This window comes from Lutzomyia longipalpis, chromosome 1, assembly GCF_024334085.1.
Source record: "Lutzomyia longipalpis isolate SR_M1_2022 chromosome 1, ASM2433408v1".
Classification (NCBI taxonomy): Eukaryota; Metazoa; Arthropoda; class Insecta; order Diptera; family Psychodidae; genus Lutzomyia; species Lutzomyia longipalpis.
The window spans coordinates 45,967,628-45,984,433 of NC_074707.1; the positions used below are offsets into that span (position 1 = coordinate 45,967,628).

Here is a 16,806-nt window from a genome sequence, read left to right on the forward strand (position 1 = left end):
AATTTTAAATGTAAAAATTGTGTTTTCTGGATTATAAGAGGCTGATGAAGGTCGCCTCACAATCGAAACGTCAATGGAAAAAATATTAAAAACTAAATTAAACAGAATTGAGCATTTTTATTCGTTTAAATTTGAATTAATTCCCTTAAAATATTTTTAGAAAAATGATAAAAATCCTTAAAATTTTATTTTTTTGATAAATCGTTTTATGACCGTTATTCAATTTTTTTTTAAATGTAAACATAACCTCTCGGTTTGTTTTTATTTATTTTTGTGTTGTTTTGGAAGTTCGCACGCATCAAAATGAATGTTTTTCTCAGTGATATCCTCCCACTCCTGACCAAAATACTCAAGGATCCAACAATCCCTGAAATTGAGAAACTAAATAATTCTCTCCGGAAGTGCAATGATGCCCTTCCTGGTAAAATAATCAATGAAATCCTCCTGAGAGTTATTTCACAAATTGATTCTGATGAAATCCGGTAAGAAATTTTCCCGTGAAAATCACAATAAATTCATTAAAAAAAATAAAATTTGGTTTTGCAGGAAGAAAGCAGAGATTCAGTGGCATCTCATTGAGACAGTTGAGATCCTCCTGGGAAGAATCATCGTGGACAAGGGTAATTGTTTCAGTACAATCCTCATTGTTCTCCTGAGGCAACTCTATGACTTCAAATCCGGGAATCTCCTGAAGACTTCGGAGGAGCTAAAAGGCTCATCAGTGCGATGTATAAGGACTCTCGCACAGAGAGCAGCAAAGGATGTCATTGAGGAATTTTTTAATGTTAAAAATCGTACATTTGTGGCCAATTTTCTCTTTACCTGCGTCCAAATAATTGAGCAGGAAACTTTTGGAGGACTAAAGAAGGATGTCATTGAGTGCATCCTTAGTTTCCTGCAAATCGACGATAAGGCAGATCGGGGGGATGTTGTGTTGCGAAGTCAAATAGCCGATGTGATCTACACATTGCTGCCGAGAATCCTCAAATGTCTCATGCAAACAGCCCTGGAGGATTCAATTCAGGGACATCAGCTCATTGGTGTCAGTATTAAAGCCATTGGGCAGATAATTTGCTTGATTTTGGAGAAAACTGAAAAGGATTTTGATGAGAAATCTCCAGAATTTGAGGATTTCGGCAGAATTATCAAAGAGCAGGAGGAGGATTCAGAAAAACCAGATATTCTGAAGCTTCCTCTGAGTGAAGTTGATGGGAAAAGAATCCTCCGGAAGGATAGGGAATGGATTGAAGCAGTGGATAAGAAATTGAAGCCCTACTTGGCCAAACTCCTTGTCTTCACACAGCATGATCATGAGAATGTTCGACGGGAAGTTTTGGCTGTCAGTGAGGATTTGCTGAGGAAGTGTTCGGATAATTTGCCAGATTCCAATCAGAATCTCCTCCAGATTGTCTTTATTATGTGCTTTGATGAGGATGAGGGAATTTCTAACCGTTCCAGGGATTTACTGCACTTCCTCAAAACTCATTCATCGTATGATTCCTTCGTGAGGGATGCAGAAGCAATAATTCAATCCCTCCTGCTCATCCTCCCACAGGGAATACTCCGAGAGGATGACTATAAGCAAATTATTGGATTTTCCATGCTCCAGAGTGCCCTGGATTTTATCTCAGACACTGAACTCCTGACACTGATTGTGGATGAATTTTTCCTGGAGAAACTCTCAACTATCCTTATCCTGGGAGCGGAAATGGATACAAAAAACTCATCTTTGCTCGAAGAGAGCCCCTTTCCGGATAGTTTAAGACATCCTTGGAGGAGATTCAGGTGGCTCATTAGCAAAAAGCCCCAAAAAGCTCTGGAAAAGATGTGCAAGGCGCTCAATAGGGCAGAAGTGAATTTAATTGTTTCCTCACACTTCCTGAAGATCCTCGCGGAGAGAAACCAGGGCAGTAATTCCGTCTTGGTGATCCTCAACTTTATGGCTTCAAGTTCAAATGATCAATGCACATCATGGGTGCTAGAATTCTTCATGGAACTCCTAAAAGACGTCCATTGGAACCTATCGCTGCAGATTCATGCAAATCCCAATCAAGAGGAAGATCTTCTGACCATTGAAGATGTAAAATACAACATTATTCATTCCTGCTTAGTCCTGGAATGTGTGGGGAATTGTGCAGCTAAACTTGGATCAGTTTTTCATCCATATCTCTTCAAAACCATCCATCGTGTCTTGGCAAAAGCAGGAAGTTCCAATTCCTGCGTAAGGGCAGCTGCTTTCACAGCTCTTAACCACATGAAGGCATCCCTTGGTTCATCAAGCATTCAGGATTTTATCGGTACAAATGCAGACTACATAATTTTCTACATTAATAAATTCCTCAAGAAGCCCTACACGTACGAAGATGGTCTTGGACTGTTGCAGATAATCTTGGAGTACAGTTCAGAAGATTCCAGGAATTCCTTCTACTTGGAAACAATCCTGGCAGGACTTTTGCAGAACAGCGCAAAAGCTAAAAATCCAGAAATTCAAAAGACTCACTTCAAAATCTATCATTTGTTCTTGCTGAAAATCCTGAGTTGGAAATCAGGAGATGACCAAGGGGCTAAAGATGAGACAGAGGAGGAGATTTTGCAGAAATGGTTGGAGATTTTGCAGCTCAAGGATGAAATGGAAATTGAGGAAATTCACGAAGAAGAACAAGAAATGCTAAATTCAGATAAGTTAGAAGAGCAGAAAGGAGACGATCTGACGTCAGATCAACTTCAAAGTAAAGCAGAAGCTGGAGAAAAAGTTAGAGCAGAGGCAGAAGCAGAAATTGAAACAGCTGCCGAACCAGAAAATCTTCCAAACCACATAAAACTAACAGATGAGATAGTACGTCTAGTCAGCAAGTACATTTCCTCCAAAGATCAAACTCTATGCCTTCTCAGCTTGGAGCTTCTAACGTCTGGAATTGCAATTCTGACTCCCTATGAAGATAAACTCCTTCCTGTTGTTCATCTAATTTGGTTCCCACTTGCAGAGAAGTTTAAAAGTCAAAACCCAATTATTCTCCGACAATGCTTCAATCTTCTTTGCCTCCTTGCACAATCATCGCGGGATTTTATTCACAAAAGAACAATTTCCGATGTTATTCCCACAATCAACAAATTCCTCGCTGAAGCTGCTAAGAAATCTCACCTTAATTCACAGCAAGGGATGTACAGGTGAGGAAACAAAATGGAGGATCCTTTTAAATCTTTAGTTTTGACGCGGAAGCTTCAATTGGCCATTTATTCACACATTCTTTCTGTTTTTGTATGATTCTTTCCTCTTTTGCTCTATTTAGATGCTTTAACCTTCCTTTTGAACAGTTTTGTTCATCTAAACCCAAGCTTTTGTGTTCTCTTCCAAAATGGCTGACTTGACGCTCAAAACTTAACCTCACATAATTTGAATGTCTAACCGATCTCCAAATGAAACATATCTCTCTGACTTTTCAGATTCAGTCAGGAATTCAAGCTGATCCACACGATTCTCTCCCAGTATGGCCAGTTGATCTCAGACATTCAAATGGATGAGAAAAATCTGGACAAATCCATTAATTGTGCTTTGCGCTTTCTGGAGAAGAATCAACCGGAGGAACTTCAGAAGATCGCCTTGGATTTCTGCCGATCTCTCCTCACCTACGACGCACCCACAATTTACCTCAAACTCTACAAATATCCGAAATTTCAGGAAAAATTAATCAGGTAAAGCAAGAAAAAATTCTCTATTCAATAAAATCTAAAATTTTATTTGCAATATTTGAAATTTTGTACTGAAAATTTCCTTGAATGGGCCTATTCGTTTTGAATGAAGGACTCCAGTTGCTCCTGGAGCTTCATATTGATCCTTCTGAGGGATTCCTTGGAGAGATCTCTATCATAGGTGCTCTTTAGCATTTGCATGATCCCACCAACATTTTCTATGAATTTATTGTAGCGAGTCTTAGTCTTCTTTAGCTCTTCTGATTGAATTCTAACGACTTCTAACGTATGCCGCAAGAGAGCTTCCGTGCACAGATCGCCTAGATTTTGAAAAGAATACTAATTAGAATCTTTTTAAGAATCTTTTGGGGGTTCTTTGATGACATACGACTACTTAAATTTTGTCCAGAACGTCCCAAAAGTCTCCTCTCCCTTTCCGATAGATTCCTACTTGATCGCATTGATTGATCTAGATCTGAAGAACTAACATGCGGAAAGGATTCTTTATCAATTTCCCTCGAAGATGATTTAAAGAGGTCATCTGTTGGCATTTCGTGTGATTCCAAGAAGCTTCTTTCGCTTCGATCTCTCGAGAAGGATTTATCTAGAATCCCAGGAGTTGCACTGAGATCAGGGAAGGATTCATTGGCTATATCTTCGAGAGATTGCTTGAAGATCTTACTGAAGAATCCTTGACCACTTTGAGTACTTTTCTGTGCAGAAACTTCCGCACTGACCATCTCCGGAGCAGACTCTTGACTTAAATTCTTATCAATTTCCAAGACAATATCCTTCCTCGCAGTAGCTCTGCCTCGCATTGAAGGTGGAAGTTCATGGAGACTCTCTCCAAAGATTCCTCCTGAATCCATTTCCTTGGATGTTAAATAACTCCTATCACGTCCTGATCTACTGGATAGAGTACTCCCTCGGCCCGTGCTTGCAAATTCAGGCACGGATTCATCAACAATTTGACTGAGACCCTCAACGATTTGACCATCAAATTTCTGAGCATCCCCAAAACTTCCTGCAATCCGAGATACCCCTGAGACGTCCCCAAATAATCCTCCCGTACTCATTTCGTGCGATTTCAAAATACTCAAATCTGAATCAGCTTCCTTCATCACGGAACTCTTTCCCGGAAAATCCTTTTTTTGCCTGTCCAGGGATAATTCAAAGCTCGAATACTGTGGAATGGATTCATCTTGAATCTCACTTAAATCGTCCAAATCTCCTTTTGATGCTTCCGCAGGACCTAAACTAGAGAATTCCGGAGCTGATTCTTTCCCAAGTTCACTGAAATTCTCAAAGAGTTGGCTAAAATAGCCTTTTTGACGCTCTTGGGATTGATTTTCTGCCTCAAGGGATTTGAAAAGATCATCCGTTTTCATATCATGTGATTCCAAATGACTCCTTTCTCCGCTTGAAAAATCCCTTCCGGATCTACTGGTGAACGCTTCCTCTGGGAAAGATTCCTTCTCCAAATCACTACTGGAAGTTAATCCAAATGAAGGAATCTCAAATGTGTCAGAACTAATCAGTTCTGGGGAAGATTCTTCTTCTAAAATGGAAATATCCGGGTCAATTGTGATCTTAGGTATGGGTCTCTTGAAATAATCATCCGGGATAACTTCCCCGAACTCTGTGTTCATTTCCGCTGAATCCAGGAAACTCCCCGCATGTCCGGAAGAACTCAAATCCGGGAAGGTTTCCTTTGATAAATTACTCAAACGTCCAAATGAATTCTTCTGGGCATCTTGGAGCTTCTTATGTGCACCAGGAGACAACTGGGGATCAGTTGTGATGAGCTCTGGAAAGGATTCTTCATTAAGATCACTCAATTGTTCCTCAATCTCTGCAAAAACTCTTCTCTTTCCGGCAAAAGGATCTTCAGGCACTGCAATGTCCTTAAACAAATCCCCCGTATCCATTTCTCCGGAAGTGAAGAAACTCCTATCATGGGGCTGTGAAGAAGCATCCAAGGATGAAGCTAAACTTGAATATTCCGGCATTGATTCTTCTTGCAATTTATGGGATAAATTGGATAATTCTTCCACAATTTTCTGCATATTTGTGCTTGGGATTTTCTTTAAATTCTCAAAGTAACTATCCGGTGCGGCTTCCCCGAAATCCGTGTCCATTTCCGCTGAATCCAAGAAACTCCCCGCATGTCCGGAAGAACTCAAATCCGGGAAGGATTCTCTGGATAAATCACTCAAGCGTCCAAATGAATGTTTCTGGGCATTTTGGATTTTTTTGCTTGCATCAGAGCGATCGGAAGTTCCCTGGGGGTCAGTTGTGATGAGTTCTGGGAAGGATTCCTTGTCTATTTCGCTCAAATTATCTTCTATTCCTGCATAATCTTTGCGATCTCCCACAAAGGGATCTCCTGTGTCCTTAAATAAATCCTCCGTGTCCATTTCCCCGGGTGTTAGGAAGCTACGATCCTTTGAGGAAGCCCCCAAGGATGACATGTCAGTACTTGAGAACTCTGGCATCGATTCTTCTTCCAGCTGATGAGATAAATTTGCCAATTCTTCCACAATCTTCTGCATATTGCCCCTGGTATGGGGATCAGATGTTTTTGGGAGGGATTCACGACGCTCCAAATCAGGGTAGATTCTCTGAATCTCAATCTGGACATTTTTAATCAGCTGCAAAAGATTACCCAGCCTCTCTTTGTCGGGAATTCTGCTGGAACGAACACTGGATGCAATTTTTATGACATTCTCCAGGAGATCATTGACGATCTTCGTTTGGGCATTCTCAATTGCCTGGATTCTCAGCTGTGACCTACTGGTGGTGGGTACTTTGGAAAATCTCAATTGTTTGGGCCTTCCGGGAGCTCTCTGGGTATTCTGAACAACCCTCTGTTGTGCAGTTTGTGCAGCTCTTGTAGGTGGTTGAATCTTCACATTAACAGCTATTCCTGGAAGATCCCTAATTCCTTTTTCTCTTGCTGTCGGAGCTACAAATTCAAAAGGATTTATTTTAAGATAAGAATCCTTTATCAAGGTATCCCATCTTCTCACCAATTCTTCGTTCCTCAACTTTCTCTTCCCGGATTCTTTGCACTTTCGAATAATTAATTGGCCTTGAGGATTTTCCGTAGAAAAAATCAACTTTAGAACTAGAAGCATTCTGAACTGCCACATATTCCTTCCTATCTGTTGATGCCTCATAGTAGTAGGAGGATGTTGGTATTTTACTAAGCCGTGGGATTTTTCCTCCACCTCGAGCTAAAGACATCGGAGGCCGTTACAATTTTCAGACGTAGACGTTACAAGAAACAAATTTTTAAAAATTGGTATAAAAATTCCGCAAATGAATTTTCTCGCCTACTTTGTGTACACTACCGCCCCCAAGTGGTTGTAGTTTCGTCGTCATCCCTTCCAGAGAGAAAATTTTGCATTTTTCTCGTGTAATTTTAAGTCATTATATTTTGTTGTTAAAAATGTCTCAAGAGGACCCCGGCAAGGATAGCAATAGTATTGAGATTAAGGACGAAAAGAATCCCAAAGCGGAGGAATATAAGGGCAAAGCAAACATACATTTTAATAGTAAGTAAATCGGGTGACTTTTTTTCTCATTCTCCAACTTTGACATAACCTCACTAAAAATTTATCATGCAAAATCAATGCGATATGATTTTTTTGTTGTTGTATTCTTTTGCAGAAAAGGAATACGATAAGGCCATTGAGTGGTATACAGAAGCAATTAAATTGGACTCTGACAATGCAGTTTACTATGCAAATCGGAGTTTAGCTCATTTGCGGCAGGAGAGCTATGGATATGCCCTGCAGGATGCAATTTCTGCCGTCAAGGCTGATCCAATTTACATCAAAGGTGAGGGGGATGTTGTGTTGTGTGGGTGGTTGTGTGTAAACCAAATGTTTTTTGCTTGTATTTTGGTAGGGTACTATCGGAGGGCAGCTGCTCATATGTCTCTAGGAAAATTCAAGCAAGCGCTGAGTGATTTTGAGTATGTTGCCAAGAGAAGACCTCAAGATAAGGATGCTCAGATGAAGTTCAAAGAATGCCAGAAGATTATCAATAAACAGAAATTTGAACGAGCAATAGCCACAGAGAAGAAGGAGATGTCTCTAGCACAAATGTACCGAGATTTGGATGGAATTTGTAAGTAAAAGAAGCTCTCAGAAGCCGGCCGGAACTTTAAATAATAATTTAAAAAAAAAAATGCTTCTCCCCCAGCAATTGAGGAAGACTACACGGGACCCAAATTGGAGAATGAGAAGGTCACGGTGAAATTCATGCTGGAACTCATGGAATTCTACAAGGCTGAGAAGAAGCTGCACCGGAAGTATGCCTACAAGATTCTCTGCGATGTCGATGAGTATTTCAGGAAGCAACCATCCCTGGTGGATATTCGTGTGCCCCCATCGCAGAAATTCACCATTTGCGGCGATATTCACGGGCAATTCTTCGACTTGATGAACATCTTTAAGATCAACGGCTTGCCATCTGAATCAAATCCATACCTCTTCAATGGAGACTTTGTCGATCGGGGCTCCTTCTCAATTGAATGCATCTTTACGCTTTTTGGCTTCAAACTCCTCTATCCGGATCACTTCTTCCTGGCACGCGGCAACCACGAGAGTGTCACGATGAATCAAATGTACGGCTTCACGGGGGAAGTTGTGGCCAAATACTCCAGCACAATGTCCGATATGTTTACGCAAGTCTACAATTGGCTACCACTGTGCCATTGTATCAATGATCGCGTACTCGTGATGCATGGGGGGCTCTTTTCGCAGGATAACGTCTCCCTGGATGATTTGCGAAAGATCGAGCGCAATCGTCAACCACCCGATGAGGGGCTAATGTGTGAACTTCTATGGAGTGATCCGCAGCCCCAAATGGGCAGGGGACCCTCAAAACGGGGAGTGGGCATCCAATTTGGACCCGATGTAACTGAAGCCTTTTGCCAGTTCAACAATTTGGACTACGTTGTGCGTAGCCATGAGGTTAAGCATCTCGGCTACGAAGAAGCCCACAATGGGAAATGCATTACAGTGTTCTCGGCGCCTAACTACTGGTAAGTCAGTTATTATATTTTTTTTAAATATTTATTTTGTTGCATTTATTAGTTTTATTTTTTAATTTTGAAAAACTTTTTTGCTCTTTGCAAATACGGGGTTTTAGTTATTAAAAAAAAAATAGAATTTGATGCATTAAAAATGCGATTTTTGACGATTTAAAAGTATCATTCTTGACGGCTTTAAGAAATTCAAAAAATGGGATTTTTAACAGATTTTAAAAGTAATTTTTGACGTTTTAAACATGCTTTATTTCATGTTTAAAAAAAAAGTTTAAAATGCATTTTTTAAGTTATTTTCAAACGCATTTTCTGAAGTTTTGAACATACGGTTTTTTTTTGTTTTGGAGGAGTAAACAGACCTTTCCATCAAAATCATTTTTATATTTTTAAAAAAGGTTTTTTTACGTCTTATGAACACAGTCTTAGATGTTTATCAACGCAGTTTTTTGACGTTTTGAAAATGCATTTATTCTATTTTCAAAATATTTTTTGTATACCCTAAATAACGACTTTTTGATGCTCTTGAAATGTTTTCTTTTGCTTTGTTTTTTTTTTTCTTGAAAATATGGTTTTGAACGTTTTAAATACGGAAATTTTGACATTTTGTAAAAGCGATTTTTGACCTTTAAGAAATGAGAACTTTTGACGTTTAAAGAATGAATTTTGTTATAATTTGAAAACGATTTAATTTTTGTAAATCGATTTTGGATTGATCGCATATAGCCCTTGTTGTTGAGCGCCTTCAAAAGTTTTTCCATAGTGATGATGATGATGACGATTTTGGATTAAACGTCAAAATAACTTGACATTTCGAGAAAACGCGACATTCTAGCGACGCCTTGCTTTAAGAATCTTTGTTTAAAAATGATTTTTTTGTTAGTTCCATTTCACTTTCACTTTAATGGGTTTCTTTTAATCCATTCTTTCATGCTTTTCAACAGTGATACAATGGGTAATATGGGAGCCTTTATCACAATCAAGGGAGACGACTTGAAACCTAAATTTACAACCTACGAGGCTGTGGTGAGTGTCTAAATTTATTTTTCCCAAATTTAGCAATTTTGCAGCAAATAAATAAACTTTTTTGTCTCAATTTGCAGCCTCATCCAAATGTAAAACCAATGGCATATGCAAATTCCTTGCTGAATTTGCTGATGTAGTCAAAATTATCCTAGCGTGTAAATAAATTTGGTTTGTACACGAAAGTTTTAGGAATATATAGATGCGAGATGATTTAGGGTTACAACAACAACAACAAAAGACAATGTAATGAAAATTTACAGAGTCCTTTAAGTAAGAAAAAAAAGAAGAAAATTTATATACACCCTCCCAAACCCCCTTAGTAAGAACAAAGAAAAATATATAAGAAATTGTGTAGGTTCTTCCTGAAAAAAAAGCATTCACACACACTGAAAATTTGAAAATTATCAAATTTTCCATTGCTATATACTTTTCAAATTTACTTTTTTTTTCAATTTTTAAGAAAATATAAAAGAGAAAAATTATAATTGATGAAGGTTTTAATGATTTGTATAATTTTAGTTTTGTTTTCTTTTAACACTCGGAGGACCGGGCAATTTTCACTTACGCGGAGGATGAAATTGGACAGAATGACCAACGGTTTTTTTTCAAACATTTCAAGGAAATATGGAAGATTGCATTTGCAAAATAACTATGCGTGCATATTTTATTCAATTAATGGGGGGATTTATTGCGCTTCGCGCAAATTTTGGATAAAAAAATATTATAATGGAAGATTGAAATCAATAGACAATCTAAAATATTGGTTTTTATGGGTGCGCTGAAACCACTTATCAATCTCAAAAGAAAACAATTTATGGAGGCTACCTGAAGGGTTTTTTTTTTAGATTAATCCTTGTATTTGCTTATTTTAAGTATTGAATTTTCCGGAGTTTTTATGTAAAAAAAAAAAGTAAACAACACTTTGACAATTGTGCAAAAGAGTATTTCGACGTGCCCGAAGATTATGAACCATATTCCTATCTTTTAACACAGGAGTATGGTTCATAATCTTCGGGCGCGTCGATTTTTTTCGAAAAAAAACCGTTGGTCACGGTGACCATTTTCATCCTCCGCGTATATTTTCGACTTTGACCTTAATTATCTTTTAAAAAGCAAAATATTTTCCGGATTTTCTTTAGCCTAACTTAAAGTAATTGAAATTCCTTCACATAGACGTGGTATTTATAACGATAGGTTCAATACATTTTAATCTATGACGATTTAAAAACTCGAAATGGACACGGTGTCCACATAAATCCTCTAAGTGTTAATAGATGCATTTTTTAAGATTCCAAACTGATTTTTTTTCTTTTTGAACGTGACATTTCGGAAATGTCAAATGTTTTTGACAGCTAATTTCGAAGTAATGTCAATTTTTGTGATGAAGAATTAATTTTTGATGCGGGACTTTTTTTTTGTCACATTCCTATTCGCAATCGATCCGTTATAATTAATAATATATTCATATATGTTTCACCATCACACTGGTTTAAGCCGAAACTAGTGAGTTTTTGGTGATTAAACTAGCCCCGAGGGCGGGTTGAGACGTCAATTGAGAAAAGAAAAAAAAAAAACAAGTGCGTGTCGTTTTCGGTCTTATCTTTTGTTTTCGTGCACTGGTGTGAAGAAGAAGAATGTCTGGTGGTAATAATTTAACAACAGACGGAGAATTGAGATATATGATTCAGTGGTTCAATGAATGGAGTGAGCTACAGCGTCAGGACTTCCTGCCGATCCTCCTGGAATGCCTCTCACCTGAATCCTACGTTAATGGTCTTGTGGGTGGAATGGCAGAGGCATCATGCAACGATAAGCCAATGAGTCTCTTTCAGTGTCGTGTAAGTTGTTGTTGTTGCTCTGAACTTAATTTCCTCAACATCTAATGCACTTTTAATTGATTTAAATAATCTTTCTTTCTTTCTTTCTCTCCGTTTGCCCTCTCACCGTGCAGGTCAAGTTGTTTCGTGAGTGGTCAAGTAAATGGCCTCAAAATATCAAAGAGAAATTGAGTGAGAAAGTTGCAGAAATTGATCCAACATTTGGTGATAAATTCACAAATGAACTACAAATCCTCCAGACAAATGGAACCAATTCATCAGTGTCCGAAGCCTCTGATGCTGTTAATGATCACAATGATAAATCCCCAACAGCTACGCAGGAGTACTAAAGCAACAAAATTAATTTAGACTTTGAAGGACCTAACTAGGACGCGCCCTAGCTCTACAGAAGACGAATAAGGTTGATCCTAACATCCAATTGCGAACCTCCTTTGCAGCTCTCTTTACTAAAACATAATTTATATTATTATAATCTAGTAGTTTCAGTAAATTTTATACATACTACTCCCCATGGAACCTTATCCCACAGTCCTCACCAACCTATACTACCCCGCCAAATATTTATAAACATAATCATTATATTGGAGCCTACATTCCATGTGTTTCAGATTGTGATTGACACATATTCAAAAAAAACGTTAGAAGACATTTTTTCTAAAAAAAAAAAGAAATATTTTTTTGAAATAATTTTTATTATTAAAAATATATAAAATATGTAATTTCTGAATTTCCAGAATAAAACATAAATTAATAAAAATTCTTGTTTTATTGCGCCTAGTGGTGGGTATTTGAACTAATAATTTTGACAACTCTGTCACTAAGCCGCCACCTCATCTGTGGTGCAAAACGTCAAAGCCCATGGCGAGGAAGTTTGGTATTTAGCGGAGTGAAAGTTTTCAAGAAAAGGGAAAATTAAGCACAAAATGCATCCGTGGATAGTTAAATTATTTATTTTGTGCATCTGCGTATTCGGCGCACGTGGCATAATGTTCAACCTGCTGCCGAATACGCAGAAATGCCTGCGAGATGAGATGCAACCGAAACAGCTCGTAACGGGAGAGTACGAAGTGACGGATCTGCCGGGTCAGAAGGTTGACTATGTGGTGAGTAAATCCCTCCAACATAAACCCCCTAAATCCTCAACTAATGGCACTTCCTTCGCCAACAGGTGCGCGACTCAAAAGGACACATTTTGTCACAAAAAGATCAAATCTCACACGGGAAGTTTACATTCTCATCAGAACACTACGAGACCTTTGAGATTTGCTTCGTATCGAAAGTATCTCCACGTAAGTTAAATTCTCCTTCTTATCCACGTTGAAAAAATTCAATATGGGATATTTTGATAAGAAAATTTGCCAATAAATTACCTTTTCTATTGATAAACAGATCAACGTGGGATGAACCATGACGTGTACCTTTCAATCAAGAAGGGCATTGAGACCAAGACATATGAAAGTGTAAGGAACTTGTTATTTTTTAATATTTCGGGGTATTTTTTAAGGAACAATCAGCTAGTTGATTTGTTGAAAAGACAGGAAGTTATTTAAAGAAAAGATTTAAATTAAATAATAAAGCTTACAGAAAAATAATTATATTGTTCAAAGCCAAGAAGAAAGTTGTAGTAGGTTTGGAATATTTTAATATCAGGTTTTTGTTTAGAGAATAAGAGTTTAGTAAAAAATTGTAAATGTTGAAATTTGAAGAAAATTATGAAAAAGTAGAGGATTTCTGATTTATTCCGCTGAGCGAGATATTACGCGTTATTGACGCAATCTGCCAAAATTAGACTTTCCTGACCGCTGAGGAAGACGCGTAAACTGCGTCGAAAGCTCCGGAGATAATTGTTTTAATTAGGCTGGATTAAGACGCGGGTTCCCTGCCGATGCTTCCGGAAGGAGTTCTGTATTCCTAAAGTCTCCTTTTTTTTGTTTAAGAAAACGTCAAATTATGTAGTTAGACTGAAAATCAATCGTTAAAAAAATAAATGTCAAATGTCAAAAATAAATTATGTCAACCGTTAAGGAAAAAACTTCAAATGCTAGAAAAGAATCATCTGTAAGGTTATAAAAAAATAGTCAAATCTTAAAAGAAAAACAGCTAAGAAGAGGCTAAGAAAAGCTTTGATATAAATAAAAATAAAGAAACGTTAAATAAAGTTAAAAATTTTAAAAGCTAGAGAAGAATCGTCCAACGTTAGAAAGAAGTGTCAAAAGACAGAAAAAACACGTCAGAATATAAACAAAAAGCGATAAAGGTTAGAAACTAATCGTCAAAAATTGTAAAATCACATTATAAAGTATCTTTTCAGACTTTATGTCTTAAGCAAATGGAATTATTTCATTAATAATTTTTATTGTTAAAATTTAGACTTAAACAAAACCAAAAAAAAGCCCTTAACACTGATAAAAATTTTCGATCAGCGTCGGGATTTGAACCCACAACTTCAAGCATAATTTCATGTAGATCGTCTCTATCATTGTGCTACAGAATTACTTAAATTCGCTCAATTAAGGGGTCGATTCTGACAAATATCTTTTCTTAAGATTCAAAGCGAGAAAGAATCTTTTTTAATTTAATAATTTCATTTTAAATCAATTCAAAAGATCAATAAATCAAAAAGTTGATTGTTCCATTTAATTCTACATTAGTTTCTTAATTTAAATGAAAAATATTCTAGCGAAAATTTAAAGTTTTTTATCTCTTTTTTTGGGTAAAAATTCTCAGTTTTTTCCGGTAAATATATTATTGCTTACGTTTTTCCTTTCTTTAAGGATGTGTTGAGTTGTTTGCACTAAATTACAGAGTTTGGAGTATTTTATCCTTCACTAATCATCAATCCTTTATTTATTTATTTTTTCATTTTTTTTTAAATTTCTTTCATAGCTTAGCTTTTAGAAAATTGTTTAATTTTTATTAAAATTTCAAATTAATTTTATTTCTTAGTATGGTGAGGCGGCAAAATTGAAACCACTGGAGATCGATATGAAGCGCCTTGAGGATCTTTCGGATTCAATTGTTCAGGATTTTGCCATAATGAGGAAGCGTGAAGAGGAGATGCGTGACACGAATGAGTCCACAAACAGCCGCGTGCTGTTCTTCAGTATTTTCAGCATGTGCTGCTTACTCGGGCTGGCCACGTGGCAGGTTCTCTACCTGCGGAGGTACTTCAAGGCGAAGAAACTCATTGAGTAGACCAAAATTCTACGATTTTCTTTTCTTTTCTTTTTTTTTGTGAGTAATTAAGTGTTGCGAGGGGTGGGGAGGGGGGTGGGTGCAAGAAATGAAATAAAGCTTCGCGCCAGATCATCTGCCGCATCGAATAAATCATAAATTCGTTTCGCGATATCACAAAAATAAATTATTAGCCGGTCATGAAAAAAATAAAATCTCCACGGGAGGAGAGAGATATTTACTTATGTATGACTTTTTTTTGTCTTTGAGGGTAAATAAACACTTAATTGTGCACTTATTGGGCTTTTCACTACAATTCGTTCCACACCATCGCATTTGGCACGGGCGTGAAGTATTTTATTAATTCGCAAAAATTCAATAAAAATAAAATTTCGAAATTAAAATCGCTTCATGAAGGTGGCCCCCTTGAAATGTGTGTGCGGTGCCCCAAAGGCAGCGAATGGAGAAGCTGAAAACCGGCTTTTCTGACGTGTCGCGCATGGTCTTTTCACGAATTTTAGTTCCGCTGGGAAAATTCGTATTTTCTATCTCTTCAACATCGACGTTTCGGTGTTATTCATCTCACAACATGCCCACACAATAAAATTTCCGCAATGATTTCAGGGCATGATAAAATGCTCGTGTTTCGGATTTCTTGGAAGAATATTAAAAATTCTACAAAATACATAATTAGGTGATGCGATGACTCCAACAAGAGGAATTTCGTGGATTCTCTTTTCATTGCGGATTCTTTTGATAAGAAAGGTGATTTTTTTTCTTGATGATGAGAGAAAGATTCCCAATTTAGAGACTCAGGGGGATTTATTTGTACCAATTCTATAAGGAAATAGAATAATTATAAAAAAGAATTCTGTATGATTTTATAGAATAAATCGCAATTGAAAATAATTATTGTTTTTCAATTAAATTAATAAGATAAGTTTCCACGTCAACTAAACCTTCTACAGCTTTAAAATATGCAGCAAGATTTAGAAAATTAGCTTTAACCATCATAATTTTTTTTGTCTAAAATTTGCGCGAAGTGCAACAAATCCCGGCGAAGCGGGGCGAGGTAAATTGGAGCGAAGCGACAATTTACCTCGTAAAATCTATAAGCAGAACACGAGAAACCGATACGTTGTTTCTTTAGAACACCTCAGAATGTAAAAAATAGAACTAGAAGAAAAAATAATTCTATAAAGCACGAAATATCATAAAAATCGTAATATAAAACGTATAGTACGTAGATAAATCCGAAATTATTTTCACGGAACATGAGAAACTAAAGGATTGTTCCGTAAAATATGAAAAAAAAAATCTCTAATAACGTTCTACTGAATAGGAGCACTGTAAATTCGTTTACCCGAATGTGAAAGATCATAAGAAAAGGTAAAATAAATAAAACAAGTTCTGCAGAACATCAGAAACCAGAAAAAACGTATTTCATTCAAAAGAATTTTAAGTTTTTGAAAGTCTTTCAAACGTATTGTGAAAGAATTTTCTCCTATTTTGTTTTAATGGCGTATAGTAAAACAGTTGTACCAGCCGGGTAAACTTTTTCTACCGTATGGTAATTATTTATTTTATTACACGTCACGTAAAAATCAATTCCCGAGAAGTTCATGCGCTCTTAACGTGTTAAGAAAATATTTCGTTAATCCTCAAAATTACACAATTTTTTGATAAGTCTAATCCAGATCTTAAATTCAGATTTAAACTTCTCATTCTGCCTATAATTTTATGATCACAAAGCGTTTTATTTAGCATTATTTTGAACCTTTTAAACGCACAATTATTCTTCATTTTATTTTTTTTTTTTTGGATTCATTCCATATCAGACCGAATAAAATCCACCACAATTGAGAACAACAGACAATGCCTTAACTTAACCACATCTTGCTGCCAATTTATTTTGTTTTAATTAAACCTCTTGAACAAATTCCTTTTTTTCCAAAATGAAAAATAAAAATTAAAAATTTTCAAAGTCGTTCTGTGGTTTTCACGATGGCCACAGGCGCGGAAACA

At 36.8% G+C, this 16,806-nt stretch overlaps 5 protein-coding genes across 5 annotated transcripts; 4 read left to right on the top strand and 1 right to left on the bottom strand.

Annotated features, from left to right (window-relative positions):
• The first annotated feature begins 260 nt into the window (after nucleotides 1-260).
• LOC129787815 (uncharacterized) lies at nucleotides 261-3,745 on the top strand. Its single transcript, XM_055823616.1, has 3 exons — nucleotides 261-482; nucleotides 547-3,168; nucleotides 3,445-3,745. The coding sequence occupies exons 1-3, from the start codon at nucleotides 304-306 to the stop codon at nucleotides 3,695-3,697; spliced, it is 3,054 nt and encodes a 1,017-aa protein (XP_055679591.1). The 5' UTR covers nucleotides 261-303; the 3' UTR covers nucleotides 3,698-3,745.
• LOC129787816 (uncharacterized) lies at nucleotides 3,695-7,054 on the bottom strand. The gene is made up of 3 exons (XM_055823617.1): nucleotides 6,720-7,054; nucleotides 4,079-6,655; nucleotides 3,695-4,010 (listed from the first exon to the last, which is right to left on the bottom strand). Exons 1-3 carry the CDS (start codon nucleotides 6,934-6,936, stop codon nucleotides 3,784-3,786), a joined length of 3,021 nt encoding a protein of 1,006 aa, XP_055679592.1. The 5' UTR covers nucleotides 6,937-7,054; the 3' UTR covers nucleotides 3,695-3,783.
• On the top strand, nucleotides 7,043-10,254 carry LOC129787826 (serine/threonine-protein phosphatase 5). Its single transcript, XM_055823629.1, has 6 exons — nucleotides 7,043-7,247; nucleotides 7,363-7,533; nucleotides 7,603-7,824; nucleotides 7,900-8,743; nucleotides 9,688-9,769; nucleotides 9,847-10,254. The coding sequence occupies exons 1-6, from the start codon at nucleotides 7,142-7,144 to the stop codon at nucleotides 9,904-9,906; spliced, it is 1,485 nt and encodes a 494-aa protein (XP_055679604.1). The 5' UTR covers nucleotides 7,043-7,141; the 3' UTR covers nucleotides 9,907-10,254.
• Nucleotides 10,255-10,782: 528 nt separating this feature from the next.
• Nucleotides 10,783-12,364, top strand: LOC129787834 (uncharacterized protein C14orf119). Its single transcript, XM_055823637.1, has 2 exons — nucleotides 10,783-11,607; nucleotides 11,721-12,364. Exons 1-2 carry the CDS (start codon nucleotides 11,404-11,406, stop codon nucleotides 11,934-11,936), a joined length of 420 nt encoding a protein of 139 aa, XP_055679612.1. The 5' UTR covers nucleotides 10,783-11,403; the 3' UTR covers nucleotides 11,937-12,364.
• A 63-nt stretch (nucleotides 12,365-12,427) lies between these two features.
• On the top strand, nucleotides 12,428-15,075 carry LOC129787833 (transmembrane emp24 domain-containing protein bai). The gene is made up of 4 exons (XM_055823635.1): nucleotides 12,428-12,710; nucleotides 12,776-12,896; nucleotides 12,997-13,067; nucleotides 14,554-15,075. Exons 1-4 carry the CDS (start codon nucleotides 12,531-12,533, stop codon nucleotides 14,800-14,802), a joined length of 621 nt encoding a protein of 206 aa, XP_055679610.1. The 5' UTR covers nucleotides 12,428-12,530; the 3' UTR covers nucleotides 14,803-15,075.
• Nucleotides 15,076-16,806: the final 1,731 nt, after the last annotated feature.